Source organism: Xenopus tropicalis, chromosome 3 (assembly GCF_000004195.4).
Source record: "Xenopus tropicalis strain Nigerian chromosome 3, UCB_Xtro_10.0, whole genome shotgun sequence".
NCBI classification, from domain to species: Eukaryota; Metazoa; Chordata; class Amphibia; order Anura; family Pipidae; genus Xenopus; species Xenopus tropicalis.
The window spans coordinates 91,815,660-91,837,555 of NC_030679.2; the positions used below are offsets into that span (position 1 = coordinate 91,815,660).

The 21,896-nt window shown below is 36.7% G+C and overlaps 1 protein-coding gene across 6 annotated transcripts in view; it reads left to right on the forward strand.

The window, feature by feature from the left end:
- The window catches only part of vps13c (vacuolar protein sorting 13 homolog C), a 119,168-nt gene that overhangs the window by 2,753 nt on the left and 94,519 nt on the right, over positions 1-21,896 (forward strand). For 4 of the 6 annotated variants that reach the window (XM_031899120.1, XM_031899123.1, XM_031899119.1 and 1 more), the window contains exons 2-11: positions 2,933-2,976; positions 3,329-3,371; positions 7,816-7,911; positions 10,778-10,879; positions 11,021-11,080; positions 13,717-13,779; positions 15,712-15,821; positions 17,210-17,269; positions 18,159-18,218; positions 19,923-20,003. In XM_031899120.1, coding sequence (XP_031754980.1) covers positions 2,933-2,976; positions 3,329-3,371; positions 7,816-7,911; positions 10,778-10,879; positions 11,021-11,080; positions 13,717-13,779; positions 15,712-15,821; positions 17,210-17,269; positions 18,159-18,218; positions 19,923-20,003 — 719 coding nt within the window. The remainder of the gene's footprint in view (positions 1-2,932; positions 2,977-3,328; positions 3,372-7,815; positions 7,912-10,777; positions 10,880-11,020; positions 11,081-13,716; positions 13,780-15,711; positions 15,822-17,209; positions 17,270-18,158; positions 18,219-19,922; positions 20,004-21,896) is intronic. The other 2 variants (XM_031899122.1, XM_031899124.1) reach the window with 1 other exon arrangement.

Below are 21,896 nucleotides of genomic sequence, written 5' to 3' on the forward strand. Positions count from 1 at the left end.
ACTCTTTAAATTGTATTGTTTCCCTCTTTTGGTCACTAGGGGACTGAGTCTGCATGTTTGAACTTTTGTTTGAATTTTTCTTTAGTTTTTTTACTTTATCCTATTTGGCTATTTTGTAATATTTATAGACTCTTCACAAAAAAGCTTTGGAAGGGTTGGACTTGATTGACTTTTTTAATCAACTAACATTAACTATGTAACTATGTAAGCCTTAGACATGTCTCTAGAAAGTCGTTCCTACTATAGATCCGTTATTGTTTCCAACAAGGTGGCAAATATTGGACAGATATTTGTGCAACATACTTATGTTCTCTTTAGCATACCTGGGAATGTATTGTAGTAAATGGGTATAGTAGGGTATATAAGAACACCTTATGAGTAATTTTACTCATAGAAAAAAAAAAAGGTTTACTTATTCTTTAAGGTTAAAGTTGGAGTCCTGGTTTGAGGGCAGCAGAATCCTGCACATGGTTTTACATGACTCACATTCAGAACCAGCAGTGCAGAAAGGGTACCTAGCATTTTCAAATGCAATATTATTACCTTTCCTCAACTGTACTATAAATGTACGGTAAGAAACTTTACAGGAATACTGTCATGGGAAAAAAAGCATCAGTAAATAGAGCTTCTCCAGCAGAATCCTGCATTGATTTTTTTTATATTTAATTGTGATAATTCACATGGGGCTAGCCATATTCTTCATTTCCTAGGGTGCCACAGCCATGTGACCTTTGCTCTGATAAACTTCAGTCACACTTGGGAAGGGAGCAAGATAGCAGCTCCCAGAAGATATTAGAATAGCATTCAATAGTGAGAAATCCAAGTCCGGCTTGGGACTCCTCCAGTAACATGGGAGTAGGAGAAACAATAGGTTATCTGATAGCAGTTCTAATGTGTAATGCTGGCTCCTTCTGAAAGCTAAGAGTCAGGCACAATGAACTGAGATCCTACACACCAATATTACAACTAAAAAATACATTTGTTGGTTCACAATTAAAATTTTAAATGGTGGAGTGAATTAATTGCTATGTAAACGGTGTCATTTAGAAATAAAAAGTACCACAAAAATGATGACAATATCCCTTTACATAAAAAAATCAACATCAACACATCAACTTTTATGTTACATATTTATATAAGAAATGATGTACCCTATAAGATATAAGGGTATTAAGAATTACAGTAGTGTTGAACCTAAAGTACAAGGAAATTGAAAATGACCCCACAGTGATTAGAAAAATATTTTGGTTGTTGGTTCAAAGGAATTGGCAATCAGAAATGAGGTTAATTTTGCAAGACTATGTTAGTATTAATTAGTATTGTTTAGGCATGCTTATTCTAACAACCGTGGCAGTGTAATTGCCTTTCCAAATCTATGGGCTGTCTTCAAATAGTAATATAAGGGATTATATATTATTGCACCAGACCCAAGTTCAAAAACACTAAAGAGGTGCAAACCTGTACACCTTAGTGCCCATGCAAAGAGCGCTTTTGTTTGGGGCAATGGCCACATTCTGTATCCTGCACCAGATTAAGCAGATTATCTGCAGCAGGTTGCAGAACACAGCATTATCAGGCAAAGGGCAGCCCTGTGATTAATGGCTGCTTTAGGCATGCAGTATGTACAGAGCTCCCTAGCATCTAAAACCCACTGGAACTCTCTAGTTTGTTCTCAAAATAGTAATATAAGGCAGCATTTTTCAACCACTGTTCCACGGCACACTAGTGTGCCGCGAGATGTTGCCTGGTGTGCCGTAGGCAGGGCACCAATGTACTAGGGGGGCACTGCTCTTTGCACCAATGTACTAGGGGGGCACTGCTGCTGGGCACCAATGTACTAGGGGGCACTGCTCTTGGCACCAATGTACTGGGGGGCACTGCTGCTGGGCACCAATGTACTAGGGGGGCACTGCTCTTGGCACCAATGTACTAGGGGGGCACTGCTGCTGGGCACCAATGTACTAGGGGGGCACTGCTGCTGGGCACAGAGTTAAATTTTTTAACATTTTCTAATGGTGGTGTGCCTCGTGATTTTTTTCATGAAACAAGTGTGCCTTTGCCCAAAAAAGGTTGAAAAACACTGATATAAGGGATTATATATTATTGCACTGTACTAAGTCCAAGGTGCAGATTTATATACCTTAGTGCCCATACATAGGGTGCTTTTGTCTGGGGCAATGGCCACGCTCTGTACCTTGCACCAGATTAAATATCTGGAGCAAGGTGCACACACAGCATTGTCAGGCAAAGGGCAGCCCTGTGATTAATGGCTGCTGTAGGCGTTTAGTATGTACAGAGCTCCATAGCACCTGGCACCCACTAAAGCTCTCTAGTTTGTTCTTCTGATTGATGCTGGTGCTCTCATTCCCTTTTCTTTTGTTCTTCTGAATGGTGCAAAAGCTATGGGAGGTGTGGAAGAGGCCCCCTATGTTCCACTCCTAATGCTTATAGATATGCAGTGATGCATACAGAAGACAACCACAATTCTCTTGCTTCAGTTTAAGAGCTGTGTGGGTATAGATAAAGCATGGAAGTCTGATGGGCGATATGTGCAAGAAAAACGGTGTGCATTTGCACATTGCCCAGCAATAATAAAGGAAGCCTGTTGCCTCTTTGGTTATTTGGCGACCTTGTTCTTAGAGTTTGTATAACATTAATCAGGATGATGGTCACACGGACTCACTTGACTTTATATGTTTTTTATATAATTTTGGTTGCATTTTTATTTCACCTCATGTATGTACCAGACATATTTTAACATATTTTAGATTTAGCTCTATCTAAGCTATGGTTTAGAAGAAGAAAAAAAAAAAAAAAATATATATATATATAATTTTATGTACTCTTGTTGACAAATGAAACAGTGGATTTTTGTTGAAAGAAGCTGAACATTATTTTGCTATTTTTATTCCTTCCTTGTTCTCTTCTTAAGGAAATGTTGCACTGGAAAATCTCAGGATTAAAGAAAATGCTTTGGTGAGTGCCTAACTGTGACTGACATACTTTTATAAAAATGTGTGTTCCTGCCATGGGAATTGGGTTTATTTACCTTGTGTATCAAGCTAAACATTTTGGTAAACAAAAAATGTATTTATTTTTTAATCTGCTTTTTAGAATGGACAATGACAAAAGATATATACAGTGTTATTGTTCCAGGTCATAATCATACCAGATAATAGATCCTGTACCTGAATATGTACTACATATACAACTCTGTATGAATACTTATAACTGGCACTATGGTTACATTCATTTTTAAAAGGTTAAATGTTGATATTTTACTCTATTTCTGATATTGATTTGTAATATCTACTTGTTTCCTTCACAGAGTGAGCTGAATGTGCCTTTTAAAGTGAAGGCTGGACAGATTGGTAAGTTACCAGTCTTTATAAACTTTATAGGTTCAAAGGATGGACTTTTAAATGGGTTGTTCCCCTTTGGGTTAACTTTTAGTATGATGTAGAGAGTGATTTTCTGAGACAATTTATATTTGGCCTTTATTTTTTTATTTGTAATTTTTTAGTAATTTCATGTTCAGTTCAGCTCTCCAGTTTGGAGTTTCAGCAGCTATTTAGTTGCTGTGTTGCAATTTACCTTAGTATCCAGGGAGTGGTTTGGATGCAGACTGGTATATGAATAGGAGAGGGCCTTAATAGACAAGAAAGTTACAAAAAGTAACAATAACACTTTAGCCTCACAGAAGAATAGTTTTTGGCTGCTGGGGTCAGTGACCCTCATTTGAAATCTGCAAAGTTTGAAGAAGGTGGCAAATAATTCAAACTATACGAAATAAAAAATGAAGACCAGTTACTTAGAATTGACCATTCTATAACGTACTAAAAGTTAATTTAAACTTGAACCACCCCTTTAAAGAAGGAAAGGTATAAATGCTGGGGATGTCCAAATGTTAAATTATAGGTACAAGTATGGGATCCATTATCTGGAAACCTGTTATCCAGAAAGTCCCGAATTACGGAAAGGCTTTCTCCCATAAACCCCATTATATGCAAATAATTCTAATTTTTGAAAATGATTCCCTTTTTCTCTGTAATTATAAAACAGTGCCTTGTACTTGATCCCAAATAAGATGTCATCAATCCTTATTGGAGGCAAAACAATCCTATTGGGTTTATTCAATATTTAAATAATTTTTTAGCAGACGTAAGGTATGCAGATTCAAATTACAGAAAGATCCCTTATCCAGAAAACCCAAGGTCCCGAGCATTCTGGATAATAGGTCCCATACCCGTATGCTTTTTTGAAGAACATGTAAAGTTTATTTCACTGGGCAGGTGCCAAAATGTTAGGAATGTTAGGAACATTGCTTACAGTTTTTTTTGCAGACCAATGCAGTTCTCAGAAGCAGCAGCCTTGGGGAAAAAACTGATCTATTTTACTGGAGGGTGCCCCTCTTTACATGTCCTTTAACAGGTTAAGATAATAAAACATAATGTTGCATTTGGTTAACATGTCGTATACATATTTGATTTATGTAATAAAGGTAAATAGTGGTGGGTTGGGAAATGGGTTGTGTTACCAAGCACGAATATTCCAACACTATTGTACAGTTTTTTGTACAGGAGGAGGCTAATTCATTGGAAAGTGCCAAAAGGTTAGGCTACCCCCAGTGATTGTAATCGATTACCTGAAACCCCTGTCTGGTGCTCCAGGGGTAATGCAGGTGAGCGATCCTCTTCCTTCCTTTTTTTTTGACGGCTTTTTTGTTAAAGTTCAGCTTTTCACTCCAGTGCTTGTGCGTGAAGAAGGAAGAGGATCGCTTTGTCGCATACACCCTGGGTGGTGCAGTTTTCTCATAACAGGGGCATTGGCCGGGGGTTTCGGGTAAGTGATTACAATGACTGGGGGGTACGTAATATTTCGCCATCCCCCTGTGATTGTAACTTTCATTCTGCTTTAAGCAATTTTTCTGCTTTTTAGATCTCCAAATGCCCATTTTTACCTAAATGTAGAACTAACTTAAATTACATCCTAATTGTATTCAGTATCTAATAAATCTGTTTCTAATTGATCCAGCAGCTATATACCACTATATACCACTAAAGTATCATATCATAACCTCACCCAGCTCCTCCAATTCTTCAATACTATAACTATACCAACCCTCTCATCAACAGAGAAGGCTTTCCCAGACAGCCCTGTCTCATTAGGCAGGTTGAGAGGGCCATTACAGCTTTACTTTCAAACAAAACTCTAGGCCTAAAAAATCTCTCAACAGGTATAATGCTTTTCAAAAACTGATCAGCCACAAATTATTGATAGTAAGTGGCAAAAAGCTGCCTCTGGTAACTCTAAATTCTAAACTTTTTGTCTCTAAATTCTAAACTTTTTGTCTCAAAATGCCAAAACTCATCACAGATTGCTTACCTCTGATTTTATACGGAATAAGTGTATATTTTACCTTCCAAACCCTAAAACATGAAAATATGCAGTAATAGTTAGACGGAAATAAACCTCCACAGTTTAGGGTTTGTTTTTCATGACCAAGGGTGTTGAACACCACCAAAAAAGTGCAGTCCTATTGCATTTACCAATGATCCTTGTCGCACAAAAACCTTTTGAGTGCAAGTTACAGAGTGACTCCTAACTCCTCCTGCTTAACTGACCCTGATAATAAAATCATCAAATTAAAATGCCAGATATTGTTATAATTTGTATAAGTGCTTCTACTCTGTCCTTGAAATGAATGAATCTGTTTCCTTGGTTGCAGCCTCACTGGACGCTGTATATAAATCATATTGTCAGTGAACCTTCTGCTCAACAAAAAAAAAGGGTTGTGTATTCGCACACACACACAGATAACCTTCTGCTAATTTGAAATTACCTTTCAGCAGACCGTTTCCATTCATAAACCTGAGATTTCCTTTTATTATAAAAATGTATTAAAGGAAAATTATATCTTCAACCAACCATAATAGTGTCCTATCAAAGAATTTTACATATATACAGGGACCTGTTATCTGGAAGCTCGTTATCCAGAAAGTCCAATTTACAGAAAGGCCATCTCCCATAGACTCAATTTTAATCAAGTATTTCCGGTAATATCAAGAGAGTACCTTGTACTAACTAACTTTATCCTTAATGCAGCCAAAACAACTCTACTTGGTTTAATTACTGTTTAAATTATTTCTAAGTAGACTTAGGGGCTGATTTACTTACCCACGAACGGGTCGAATGGAGTCCGATTGCGTTTTTTTCGTAATGATCGGTATTTTGCGATTTTTTCGTATGTTTTGCGATTTTTTCGGATTCTTTACGAATTTTTCGTTACCAATACGATTTTTGCGTAAAAACGCGAGTTTTCCTATCCATTACGAAAGTTGCGTAAAAAGTTGCGCATTTTTCGTAGCGTTAAAACTTACGCGAAAAGTTGCGCATTTTTCGCGTAAGTTTTAACGCTACGAAAAATGCGCAACTTTTTACGCAACTTTCGTAATGGATACGAAAAACTCGCGTTTTTACGCAAAAATCGTATTGGTAACGAAAAATTCGTACAGAATCCGAAAAAATCGCAAAACATACGAAAAAATCGCAAAATGTTCGTTTTCAAGTCGGAACTTTTCCAATTCGGGTCGGATTCGTGGGTTAGTAAATCAGCCCCTTAATGTATGGAGATCCCAATTACTGAAAGACTCCTTATCCAGAAAACCACAGGACCCAAAATATATATTAAATACGTGTATGTAGATATTTCCCTATTATCTTTGGTCTTGAACCACCTCAAAGATCACCTAACAGAAAACAATGCAGATTCTCTAACTGGAAGGACAGAAAAGTGTGGGAGTAAAGCTATGTCCAATTATTGGATTATATAACCTGTATATGCTATATCAATAGGAGAGGCCTTAAACAGAAAGATAAGGAAGAGAGAATAACAATTAAATTGTAGCTTTATCAAGCAATAGTTCTTTAAATGCCCGGGTCAGTGGCTAACGTTTGAAAACTGGAAAGTGACAAAAGAGACAAATAATTAAAACTATTAAAAAATAAAGACCAGTTGGAAAATTGCTGAGAACAGGAAGTTTTTAAAATACTAAGACTTAACTTTAAGGTGACCTACCCCTTTAATGAAAAAGATATTCACATGTGATTTAAGCCACTGTCCCCTTGGACAGGCATCAATCCTGTGTGCCTAGGGGTCTTGAAAATAGTAATTTTCTGTTTTATATACTAAATTGGTCAGCAAAGTATAAGCACTGGCTTAACTAAAGAGGTAGACCTCGCGGCCCCAGGGGTAGAGGGACTTAGGTCTGCTTCCTCTAGAGGGGGACTGGCAAGGGCGGTCGCGAGTGAGGTGTTATTTGTAAATGTAATTGCTGTAGGAAGCAGTATATGTCTCGTGGGTGGAACTTCTTTGGGGATGTTGGTGCTGGGGTTGTGACTGCATTAGTGCCCACCTTACCATGCTACACTGTAAACTTTGCCAGCAGCATGGGGGAGAAACCAGAACAGATCTGGCACTTGAGCCGTAGGCCTTATGTTACATTACTGATCTGTCTGGTTCTTTATATACACTGCACTTTTGGTTCTGACTCCTGAAAAAAAATAAAAAAACCTGTCCATTCAGTTAAAAAAATGGGTCATAACCAGAGTAGAAAGAGAAAACCAATATTGTTTTCAGTTTAGATACATTTACAAATAACATTAAAACCACTAATTACTTAAAACTAGGTTTCCTTTCATGAGGAACATAGGGAAAATGAATACATTTTACATATGTTATAGATGACATCTTGAATGTATGGGTCTGCAAATAATTCTGTATCATTTTAGAATATATTGTTTTTGTGTTGTCAGATAAACTCACTTTGAAAATCCCCTGGAAAAATTTGTACGGAGATGCTGTTGTTGCAACACTTGAAGGATTATTTCTACTTGTAGTGCCTGGTGCAAGTAAGTGATGCTGAACTTAGTAATATATATCGTACTGAAGTTGCTGAAAATTAAGCAGGATTGGATTGGGAAGTTATCTGAATATGGAAAATTGATGGAAAGTCATTAAGTGTGCTTAGGGCATCATACATTATTATTTTAGTCCTTACCAGCATAACAACTCTGCAATATATTACATGTTTTTCAAATTGCGCCTGTTAGCTACCAGTATTTTATATTTGTAAATATGGGCGAGGGTAAGAGAATGCAGCATAGTATTTTATGGAGTATCCTTAGGGGATAAGAGTGAAAAGTCCAGTAAACTAGTTTTTGTGGTTATTAGTTTATCCTATTATTAGCTATTACCGGTTAAAAAAAACAAAATACAGTACGTTTTGTCTTCCCTCAATGTCAGAAGTGAGGAAAGCACTTCCTCTAATATATAACCCTGTTTTCAAAAAAGTTAGGAGACAGGGTAAATTGTAAATAAAAAGAATAGAATAATTTGCAAATCCCTTTTAAGATTATATTTAATTGCAAATAGTACAAAGTTTTGTTGTTCTCTAAAAAAATATATCTGTTATTTTGAATTTGATGCCTGCAACATGTTTCAAAAAATTGGAACAGGGGCATTTTTACCACTGTGGTGCATCACCTCTTCTGATGTAAACATTTAGGAACTAAAAAGACCAATTGCTGCAGTTTTAAAATTGAAATGTTGTCGCATTCATGGCTCATATAGGATTTGAGCCTCTCAACAGTTTGGGGTCTCGTTTGTATTTTTTTTTTCCACCAAATTTTTCACCAAATGTTTTTAATGGGTCAGTGGTCTGAAGTGCAGGCAGGCCAGTTTAGCACCCAAACTCTCTGACTACAGAGCAATTCTGTTATAATATGTTTAGAATGCCATTTGGTATTGCTGAAATAAGCGAGGCCTTCCCTGGGAAGATGTTGTTTGGATGACTGCATGTGTTGCTCTAAAACCTGTATATATCGTTCACCCTCTCAAATGTGCCAGCTACCCCATGACATGTCCACTAATGAACCTCCACACCTTCGCAGTTGCCTGCTTTTTAACTGTGCACTGGTAACAAGGTGGATGGTCCTTCTCTTTAGCTCAGGAGGTGTGGTGTCCATGATTTTCAAAACAAATTTCAAATTTTGATTTGTCAGACCACATAGTTATCCATTTTGCCTCACTCTATCTTAAATGAGCTTGGGCCCAGAGAATGCGCTGGTTTTTCTGGATCATGTTTATGTATGGTTTCTTCTTTGCATGGTAGAGTTTTAACTTGCATTTATGGATGCAGTGACAAACTTGTGTTCAATTACAATAGCTTTTGGAAATATTCCGAAGCAACAGTGATTTTTCACTACAGAACCGTTTCTGTTTTTAATATATTTCCCCCTTAAGGCCAAAGATCATGGCCATCCATTATTGTTTCTACAGGTTCTGTGATTATTTTAATGATATTATGTACTGTAGATTATGAAATCCCTAAATTATTTGCAATTATATTTTGCAATATTTTGTTTAATTTTTACTGTTGCAATATTGGCTTGCGCATTGTTTCACAGAGTGGTGTACCCATCCCCATCTTTACTTCTGAGAGACCCAGACTCTCTGGGAGCTTTTTATTTTTTATTACTGACATGTTGGTGAGATGTTCCACAGAATGTATTATTGATTAGTTTTTTCAACATTAGACAACTTTTCCACTCTTTTCTTGCCTGTGTCCCAATTTTTTAAAACATGCTGCTGACATTCAATTGAAAATAAGCATATATATTTTTTAAAACAATTACATTTCTCAGTTTCAACCTTTGTTATCACGTGTTCATACAATTTTCTATGACAGTGCTGTCCAACTTCTGCGGTGCCGAGGGCCGGAATTTCTCTAGCATACATGGTGGAGGGCCACTAATGGAAGCCAGTTTTGACCACTCCCCTTTTTGAAACCACACCCACTTCAAACCACACCTATTTTATCACAATGGTGGTAGCAAAGCAAAATCCCAAATGCTTGGTCCTTACTGTGGGGATATCAACCATCATTCATATGTGAAAGAATTATGTTATGTCATATTAAGATATACCCTTAAATTCCATATGCCTCCTCCTCCCCTGTGGATAGCACAGCAACCCCCAGTACACCTAAGTACACCTTAGGGACCATTTAATGGCTATTTCCAACTGCTAACTCCCACAACAAACCTCTGACAGGTTGCTGCCTGTGTGTGCCATACTCTACCTGCCCTTAGCTGCCTGTGTGTGCCATGCTCTGCCTGCCCTACCCTTCCTGTGTGTGCCATACCCTCCCTGCCCTATGCTTCCTGTGTGTGCCATACTCTACCTGCCCTATGCTGCCTGTGTGTGCCATACTTTACCTGCCCTATGCTGGTTGTGTGTGCCATACTCTGCCTGCCCTTAGCTGCCTGTGTGTGCCATGCTCTGCCTACCCTATGCTCCCTGTGTGTGCCACACAGGCAGCATAATCCAGGCAGTACCTACATAGGTACCTACAGTACCTATGTCTGAGGTGTGAACAGGGGAACAATGGGGGTGATTACAGCCTGAGTCTGAGGTGTGAACACTACAGGGGTTGAACAATGCAGGTATTAAAAGGTGTGAACAACACAGGGGATTACATTTTTAAACAATACAGGAGGATTACAGCCTGAATCTGAGGTGAGAACCATGCAGGGGGGCAGTTAGTCTCAGTACTGATACCATTTAAAGCTTACACAAAGGTAAGCCATCAAAGCAGCCAGACAGGTGGGGGGCCACACAGAGGGGGGTCTCTCAAAAATCTATTCTCTGCTTAGCACAGACACATACCGGTTATAACATGAACTATTGATTACAGGCAGTGTTCTGCATTTACAGGCATAAAATATGATGCGCAGAAAGAAGAGAAAAGCATTCAGGAGACGAAGCAGCGAGAATTACTAAGGATTGAAGAAGCCCTTCAGAAAGCTGCAGATAAAGGTACAAAGGATGTCAAGAAAAGAAAATTTTTGTGAATACTATGCTAAACAGTTTTTTATAGCGACCATAACGCAAAGGTGCTGGTTCAAGAAAAAACAATAAACTTTATTTTCTGTTGCTCAATGCTTACAATGGATAAAGGAGTTCTTCCTGGAGAGTGTTACAACTTACAGAACTTTGTGTATAAAAACGTTAAACCTGGTGCGTATTACCTGAACTTTCATTTTCTGTTTCAATAGATCTGAAAACATCAAGTTAGATAATAAAACTATCTTGGTCATTTATGGGTTACATAGTTTAATTATGCACAGTATAGTCCTTCACTGTTTTATAAACAATGATTTTCTTTTTCAGTTATTTTGTACAGGTACATGTATGTAGCCTAGTCTATACTAGGGAGAATAACTTTTACTATATTTCTATAGACTTTTTAGAATCCTTACATGCCAAACTTTCTGTCCGCTTTTTTTTGCATTTTTTTTTTAATTCTTTAGATTTTTTGGTAGTGCTCTAGTTTGGAATTTCAGCAGCTATCTGCTTGCTAGGGTTAATATACCCTAGTGACCAGGCAGTGGTGAATGAGAGATTGGCTGATGAGTAGGAGAGGGCCTGAATAAAAAGATAAGTAATAAAATGTAGCAGTAAAAATAAAATTGTAGCCTCAATAGTTTTTTGGCTGCCAGTGTCAGTGACCCGATAGAGAATGGAAAATACAGTAACATCTATAAAAATAAAAAATGAAGGCAAATTAAAAAGTTGCTAACTAGAAGTAATTATGGCTACAATATGACCTATTTAAATGGAAAAAAATACTGCATTTATCATTTGGCTAGCCCAGAAGGGCCCAAACATTATGACAGCACTAGCAGTACTTAATGGCAGTACTGAAATTCCATGCAAAATACTAAATAGTAAGGAATATAAATCCCATTTTCTCAGTTCAGTGGAACTCTGAGTATACAGGTATCACTTGAGAAAGAGCTTTGACAAAAACTTGCCAGGTGGTATACCCATATAAAGCTTTTAAGTGGACTGAGGCTCTCTTAGAGCCTTTTTTGTATGTGCCCTGTAAGACGATTAAAATGGTTGAATAAAGTTAAATAGCCACTGTATATAATTTTAATATATTTATTTCTCATTAGAAAGGAGCCTTTACATGTATTTTTAGATAATACCAGATGCCATTTTAAATTTACTATCATAGCTGTTTTTTCTTTAAAGTTAATGAGATCTGATCAGATGGGATTCGCACTGGAGGATTACTTTGTATTTTAATGGTCTCTCTTACCCTGTAGCTCTGTGAAAAGGTTTTATTGTGCTATTTTGCTTTTGGAATACAAGCCAGATGTTGTTGGACTACAGCTACCAGTGTGCATTAACCTTTGATAATATTAAATTATGCTGTGATTTGTAGTCCATTAACAAAAGAGTCAGATGTGGTTGAGCAGCAGTTGTTAGCTAAGTTTCTTTTAAAAAATAAACAATATCCTTTCCATTATTACAAACAATAAAACTAATACATACAATTTAACTGAAAGGATCTCAGCTTTCATTGCAATACTGTGACTGTTAGGCAGTAACATAGTTCTAACTGCAACTACAAAACATACTGTAGTTTGTTTACTGGTGCAGTAAAAAAGGTTATGCAGTTATTTGTATTTTGTTGTTGTGCAGTAATCCATAGGAACCAGTCACACATTTGCTTCTTTTTATTCCATCTATTAATTTAAATTGGGTGTTATTCAGTGCTATATGAGGCCAAAATCTTTTAATGCATTGCAAGCCAGCCATGTAATCACTCTTTCTGGAGTGCTGAGGGGACCTCAGCTGAGGGCATGCAATAATCATGCTCTGCTGATTCGAAGCTGCATTATTCTTTTGCCAAGTTGTGTATCAACCCAGTCACACACACCTGCAAAAATACAGAGTATTTCATCATGTCCTAAACACATTTATTTGAAGAAATAAGGGCTATTATTTATTTTGTATGTATTTATTCATTTGTATAGCACAAACAGGGGTATAGTAAAGAGAAGAGAATACACAAACAATGGGGAGGAAACTTTTTCTTTTAAAAAATATACAATATCCTTTTTACTAATACACACAATTTAACAGAGTTTCAAAACAAGCTCACTATGCCGTAACTTTAGTTCAGCTATTGCATAACCATTTATTTAAATGCATGTGCAAACAAACAAGGTATATTTAATCAATTTGTTCGTTTCCTTCTCTTTTATTCTATGAAAATATTTTCTTAGTGTGTAGCACTTAATTTGCATCATGTGATATTAAACAGTTGTATCCAGGCGCAGTCAGATGCATTTTTTTTTTGCTTTGTTGAAATCTGATGTCCATATTGTAGACAGAATAAGTCAATTGACAGCAAGCTATAGTGAGCAGTTCCTCTTTACCTCAGTCAGTTCTTGTATGTAATGTGTATGTGTAATGCTTTATAAATAATGATAAAAATAGGTCAGTTCTGGCAAAAACAACTAGCATAGCAATCAGGATATATATAATTTTAATAATCCGATTCCCTGTGCCAGCAGAGGCTCTTTGATTGATTGTCTGCTATTTAACACAGATTGCTCCTTATTAACATCAGGGTGCAGTGGTTTTGTGTGACTGGTTTGGTGTGATAATGGTATATGCAGTACAACCCAATGCTCTCTAATATTAGTGGATAGTGAACTACCACAAATAGATGGTGCCTTAATTACCACACTTGTACGATAGCCTTGAATGACGCAATTACAAGAGTGGGACTGACTGTTTTTAACTCTTTTTTTTTTTTTTTTTTATGCTTCTCTCACACTAATGCTTACAATGTATAGGATCCAAACGTAAAAAACTTAAACATTTTAAGAACCGCTTTAAGGTTCTTGACTCTAAAACAGGTGGGTAAGCTTAATGTTTTATTGGACAAGTTTAATATGTTTTATACTGAAGTCAATGGTTTCACCCATTCAACACTGTCACTTGTAATTAGATTATATTTTTAAAATATACAACAAACGTGATTCCAGCATTGGGATAGAATTTAGAAAGCCATCTTAAAATCCTATGATAGAATTAATAGAATTTTTTTCTAGAGTTATTTTAGCTTTAATGCAATACTAATCAACAATGCATTTGTGCAAACCACTAAAAACATTTCCATGGTCTGTTGTTAACTAAAAAACATTAAAAGGTTTGTAAAACTGGACCAGTCGTTCTCAGAGAAAAATAAAGCACAATATAAATATTTCCTTAAGTATTCTAGGTTTTATTTCTTCAGGCATTACACTTGTATAATAGCATTTGTTTCTGTGTATGTCAAATGTTCATTCAGTCAGTTTTTACTTCTATTTTGTCATAAAATATTTGCCATAGCACAAAATACCAGTTTATGTGAGCAAAAAGTGATTTGTATTGGTAGTAAATCAGCCCCAAGATGTCTGAATCCTGTTTGTATTTAGTTATACAGGTAAAGGACCTGTTATCCAGAATGCCCGGGACCAGTGGTATTCCGGATAAGGGGTCTTTCCGTAATTTGGATCTCCATACCTTAAGTCTACTAAAAAATCAATAAAACGGTAATTAAACCCAATAGGATTGTTTTGAATACAATAAGGATTATTTATATTTTATTTTGGATCAGTTACAAGGTACTGTTTTATTATTACAAAGAAAAAGGAAATCGGTTTTAAAATTCTGAATTATTTGAGTAAAATGGAGTCCATGAGAGATGGGATTTCCGTAATTCGGAGCTTTCTGGATAATGGGTTTCCGGATAAGGGATCCCATACCTGCACAAGCAAATGCCTTCCCTGTGCATTATATCGTTTTTCTATGTTGACTGGAAAGAAAAAATGTAATGGTGATGTTACAGATGTTCCTTTTCTTGTGCATGTGGTAGACCTCTGTAAAGCTGCAGAAAGCTAACAGTACTTTGTGTAATAAATTATGTTACAAGCAGCAATCTAATTGATAATTATATTTGCATTATGAAGCCCTGTACTACTTTAATCTTTTATTGTACAAGGTATTTTGAGGATTTTATTTAGCAATACTTCTAAATTCAGAATATAGTACGCTGTCAATGCATCTGGTTGATTGATATTAATTGATATGTTACAATGATAGAGAGAGAGCTACATATGCTAAGACAAGAGGTCCTCTGTACTCCCATTATCAATATATATATAGGGCATTGACCTTCTGTGCATTTAGTTACTAAGAAATGCTTTCCCCTTTAAACAAAGGTATATATTGCAATATTTTCAAGCTGGCCAACTATGTCAGTCATCTCTGGTCTAGCTTGTCCTACATTTACTTTCATCTGATTCATTATACATTTTTCACAAATTTCAAGGTTATCTGCATCTTTAGGTAGTTTTAACCTTGCAAGTAAGTTGCAATTAAAACTTAAATGGGTAGTTCACCTTCATAATTAATTTTATATGGCTAGATGGATTTTTTTCTTCCGAGTACGTATTTTTTCAATATATATGCATTACCAAAAATGTCAAAGTTGATATCAACTCGCAATTTTCTAGTGGACTGCAATAAGCCTGTAATAAGTCTTTCACTGACTCTTTCTCAGTCATCCTAAGCACGTCTTGCTTCACACACACAATTTCGTCAGGGTCATCTTCAAGTGCTGGTGTGGTCCAGTGGATAAAAAAAATTTATAGTGGACATGCGCATTAGCACTTGAAGCAGGCAGACAAACATACATATGTTACACACATGTGTGTAACAATTTTAATTATTTTGGCAAGACTAAGCTGGACAAAAAATGACAATCTTTACTATTCCTTTTTTCTGTTTCCTACTGTTTTTTAAAGACATACCAAAGGATGCGAAAAAGGACACATTTATGGAAAAACTTCTAACACAGGTTATAAAAAATCTGCAGATCAAAATCACAGATATCCACATCCGATATGAAGACGACGTGAGTTATTAAGTAGCTTATGCATGGGAGTAAACATATAGAAATAAAATGCAGACTGGTTATATGACAATAAAATTACACAGGGAACCCAGAGTTGGTAGCTTTTAAATTACCAAGAATGTGAACACACTGCAATACTGAATAATATATTCATGATAAACTAGAAGGTCAGCCAGTTGTACAGCAAAAAAAGGTTGGGCTTCTTTAACACTAGCCGCACTTGCATCTGGAGAGTAACCAATAATAGCCAATCAGATGTATGTGGAATGAAAGCAAAAATGATTGGTTGCCATGGGTTACTGCACTAGAGTGAATGAGCTCTTCTGTCTTGTCTTTGGCTTGCAAAAAGGAATTATGACTGAGATGCTAGCCATTATTATAAAAGAGCACCCTGGCCACAGATACTATATGAAGCCCACTGTTGACATTATTGCTTAATGTTAAACCCTTAAAATAGTGACATGTGGGTCAGATTTGGATACATGGCCCAGTATGGTTTTTCCAAACTAAAAACAAGCATCAAAAACCTACATTTTTCACAGTAGACAGTTGCAGGATGGCTTTGGTACAAGTGGTGGTCAGAAGATTAGTAAACAGAGTGACATTGCAAGGCAAAGAAAAGAAATTCATGACAGATTTAAAATATATATTTTTTGAAAAACTGCAACTATTTTATCAACAAATGTTATTCCGCACTTATTAAAGTTAGTAAAAACTAAATGTATATATAAAAAGAGCAGGGAATCTTGGTTTAAAGAAAAACAAATTCTTAACAAAAAATAACTTAGAAATGGTATACCACATGTTTTGGGGTTCTGTACCAGCCCAAGGCAACCCTTTAACAGTGATGATTTGTACCTCCAAAAATGCCCCCAGTAGCTTCTTGTGTTCTTTTCTGTTAAATCACAGCTCATGCTGTCTGTTACCTCAGCTTAGGGACCAACTCACAATATATACAGTATTTATACTGTATAAAAGTTACATTACAAGGCTGATTAATCAGAAGCTCCAAGACCAGTGCAATTGGCATCAGAATTTAATAATCAAAAGCATCAGCTTTTATGACAGGAAAACTTCATTTCCTGCTTGATGATTTGTGATGGCCCCTAAGCTTATCTTCCCAACAGCTGCCCAGAGCACACTGAGAATGTGCATGCCACTGACACTTCTAACAATTCTAAGATGAGGAGCTCCAGTGTAAACTTTGAAGGCCTGAATCATTACAGATTTAGAGATGCTGAACATTTCAGCTTGTGCATTAAGCCCAGTATATAAAATATAGGATTTATAGTCATGCATGTATTTATGGTCTAGTTCTCTTGTAATAGCATCCGTTTAAGGTCAGTGACTTGAAAACTGATATTAGACTTTTGGTTTTGACTTTCTAGATTACTGATGCCAAGGTGCCTGTTTCTCTAGGAGTTACACTGAGCGAGCTAAGTCTTCAGGTAAGCATATATTCTGGAATAATCCTCTAAATTGAAGGTTACATGTTTGCATTTTTACAGCTTTTTTTATCTGTGTAATCTGGATACTGGGATTTCTAATTTCTAGTATAGGTAAGGACGGACTACGCAAATAACAGCATAACATTTCCATTCTTATATGATTAAATCATAATATGTCACTTTAAATAGTGTATTACTGTAATGACTTTCCTGTCTAAGAAACTTCTAAATTGGTTACTCTATGACTCCACATTAAAATGATTTTACTATCCTAACCAGGTACGTATGTATGTATGTATTAGTCACATTCTCTTGAACAGAAATAATTATTTTTGCTGCACTGCATTATTTTTCAGTCTGCTGTCACAGGCTCCGCATTACTATAAGGCTACCAGAATTTCAAAGTGAAATCTAGGGACAGGCAAGTAGGTGTGGAATGCCACGCATTGAACTCATAGCCAGTATTGATGCAGAGCTGGTTTCCTGTTTAATACCCAATAGGAAAATAGGACATGGCATAAGATGAAAGCATAAAGAGACACTAATAGGCAGATTTAGCAAAATGTGAGTTTAGAACTTAATACATAAAACTCCCCCATGTTCTGTTTATTCCTACTGGATTTTTAAAAGCATATATATCATTGGGTGAAAGTTAGTGTTCACTTGCTAAATACACGTATAAAAATCCCATAGGAATGAATAGAACGTGGGTGAGTTTTTATATATTGAGCTCTAAGCTCAAATTTTGATATACCTACTAATGCAATATATAGCACAATAGTTAGTGGAGCACTGAAGATGAGTAGTTGTAGAGCAATGAAGATGAATGGGGCAGTGTCATGACATATGTACTGTATATAGTCACATTTTTCATCTGTATTCTACACAGACCTGCAATGAATCCTGGAAGCCATGTATATTGAATGAAGCAACAAAAATAATCTATAAGGTGAGTATTTATAATTTAAGTGTTATTAACATGCTGCACAATTGCAGTTGCCAATGTAAAACGAGAATGCAGCTTTACATCTTTGATATGCCGCAAAATAGGGAATGTTAAAGGACAAGTTACATTCAGTTGGGGGTGCCATTGTGTTAAGCACTCAGCCCCCCATGAACAGTTATCACTAATTATAGACTCCAGGCTGGCACTCCTGTCCATTAAAAAAGTGCACCAGCATGGGATACTTTTACTGCCAAGCTGCCATGTGTGTCGATGCTCCATTGCTCCATGTCAGAGAGGCTGCTGTAAGATGCCATAAACAGTTACTATTTAGTGGGCTGGTGGGGGCTTTTATATACTACAAAAGCCAGGTCCTACTTTGACTCCCAGTTTGGGCCTGGTGGGTACCAAACATATTGGCACCACCCAGTGAATATCACTTTATTTGTCCTATATTACGAAGAGCTTTAATTGTAACATTATACTTCATAAGAGTGTGAGAGGAGCAAGAAATAAAGAAAGAAAGTACATAAAGCTTTATTCAAGCTTTTATAAGTCCAAAATTAGGCACTTAAATATCCCTTTGAAAAATAAAATTGCCTTCTGTATGTGTAACCCCTGACCCCTAGATTATCCATCACAAACCCAGAATGGTACCTTACTAACAGAATGCATTCTGCTGTGTCATTTAGTATGTGTCTAAAATTTTAATGAGATTTCAGATGTTTTTGAGCTGATGATTTTCAACAATTCTGCAGCCTTTTGTAGTGAGATTTTCCTTATCTGAAAGCCTAAAGGCTTATGCTTAGGGAAGAATGGAACTTCTTAGGGGATTGGTGATTTGTTTTAATTCTGTTTGTATGAACAGGATGTAGAATGTGATTTTAATTTTAATTTCAGTTTTTGCCATGTTTAGTGCATGAAATAAAAACCATACATATTTCTTAATTTTGGCAAATTATTCTCAGCTCAAGCCCTGTTGATCAAACTAATGGTGAAAAACAGGGCATACTTTTTTTTACTAAACCCTTTTCCTTCCAGCAATCTAGCAGCTTTATTTGTGCAATACATTTTTCACTTTGCATAACCTCAAACCCAGAAATGTTGGCAGTATGTCACTCCTTCCGACCATGTAGTACTTAATTTGTGTGCAGAAAGAAGCTTAAGAAAACGTTATAGGAACAGTGTACCTTTTATGGCATCTGTTTAAGGCACTGATTGGTGACATTACCAAACAAACAAATCTGGTCGTGTTCAGCCATCTTAAGGGGGGGGGGGGTTGGGAAATTTTTCTTAAAAGCCAGATAGAGACTATCATGGTTTCCTTTCTATCTTGGAATCTGGTATGTAAAAAAAAATAAATATATATATATATAAAAAAGTATATATGTTTATGTATCCCCAGCATGATACACCAATGGAGAAAATGCCTATTGTGGCATGGCCCTCAGTATTTATATAGGGAGATTTGTTTGTTTATATTATAGGCCTGTGGCAGACGTGATGGAAAGGTTTGCTGTCACAAAGTATAAAAAGATAACATTTGTAGCCCTTGGTTAGCCAGTCCTTTTAATTCACATGACTTAAATGGTGCACTTTCGGTTCAGCTATACACTAAGGATTGAGGCAAATGCCACACAAAACTGTTTCTTTGTCTGCGCATCCACTTTTTCCCCATGTAGTGTATTTAAACATTTTTTTGTCTTCTAGTTGGTCCGTTTGGATAGTTTCAGCACCTACTGGAATGTGAAAAGCAAACTGTATTATCGCAAGCCTAGAGAGGACATTCTAGTAAGAATTTTTTTTTTGTTGTATATGAATTCTTGGAATAAAAAAAAAACTAATTTATGTTTTCTGTAGATGGCCCAAATGTTATAGACATTTTGGCTGAATTGGGCAAAACTGCCATCCCTTTATGCATATATGGTAACTCAAGGGCACAGTGTTCACAGTGGTCCATCTAATTGAGCATATGGATGGTGCACTGACACATTAGAAAGTGAGAGGAACCGCAGTCCTTCTTACTTTTTGTCAGATCCACTTGCTTGGGCTAACCATACCAATGAATGGTCAAATCACACAATAGGGCTTTTTAATTAAAATTGAATGTGAAGAGTGCCAAGTTGTTTACTCACAATGCAGTTTTTCTCAGAATTCCTCTTGCAGGCAACTTCATGTGACTTCAGAAAACCCGAAGTGATGCATAGGCCTTTCCACCAGCAATTCCCTTTATTGCTGGTAGAAATGCTTTTCTGGGAGATTAATTGCCTGCAGTAGCAGAGATTTATCACGGGTGACTAATCTCCACCTGCGACATTACCCTAGTGAAAACCTCCTTCATATAAAACAATATTTGTTTCCAAGCAATACTATATTTGTAGGTACTGGATTAAGAGATACAAACTTTTAATGTAAAAATATATACTAACTTGACATTGACTTGACTTTACTGGTGTTTTAAGCAGAAAAATGCATCTTCCAAACTCTGTCTTCAGTTCCTTTCTGCTCTTCTTATTTTGTTTTCCATTGATTAGACCACAAACTGCCCTACAACATCTCTGATGAACTGTTTGAAAGTTAGTCTCTGGTTTAGAGCAGCTTGCAACATCACTGATACCATAAAGAAGTAATACATGGCAAGCAGAAATATTTACTAAAATATTAACTAGGACAGGGGGCTCAAACTCAATTTACCTGGGGGCCGCAGGAGGCAAAGTCAGGATGAGGCTGGGCCGCATAAGGGATTTCACAAAAAATTGGTTTTCAAGGGATAATGCAAGGCATGGCGGGCGGGAGCTGCCGATTGCGGAAATGACGTTATGCCATCATAACAGTTATTATGGGAAGACATTCTGTGTGCACAATTAGCTCCTTAGCAGCTAATTGTGCACACAGAACGTCTTCCCATAATAACTGTTATGATGGCATAACGTCATTTCCACAATCAGCAGCTCCCGCCCGCCGTGCCTTGCATTATCCCTTGAATCGCATTGCTTTTGAGAAGGCGTTGGTGCGGGCCACAAAATATTGTACCGAGGGCCGCAAATGGCCCGCGGGCCGCGAGTTTGAGACCCCTGAACTAGGATAATGTGCAAAAAAATGTTGGCAAAAAATTAAGATATATACAAGCTGTTTAGAATCTGGCAATGGGAGGCTTAAAAACTACTGTTTGTTTTTGTTTCCTTATTATTATTTGCATGGCACCATTGTGTCTCTTGTAGGGCTTATCAAAGTAAGGGAATGCAAACAAAAGACATCTATACATACAAATTTCATCTTGACAAAGCAGGAAAACTTTGCAAAGTTTGCCAATTTTTTAAAACAGTAGGTGGAGGGACAGACTCAAAAGCTGGCCATATACATTCGGGTTTTAGTTTTCTTCCGATGAATGTTCGGATATCGATTGTACATTTAAATGCAATGCTCTAAAACTTAGTCAGACAGATATTGTAGGATAAAGTCCTACAATAACAAATCAGAGGGTGTTCTGAACATAAAATGATTGGCAGACAACAATCCTACAAAAGTCCTGGAAATGCTATCCGATCAGTCGTGGTACAAAAATTATTGGGATGATAATTCGGAGCCCCCACACACCCCAAAAATTGTATGGAACTACACTTCATATATTGGTTTGTGTATGGCCAACTTAATGTATATGGTTTGGGTGACCTGTATGGTCCT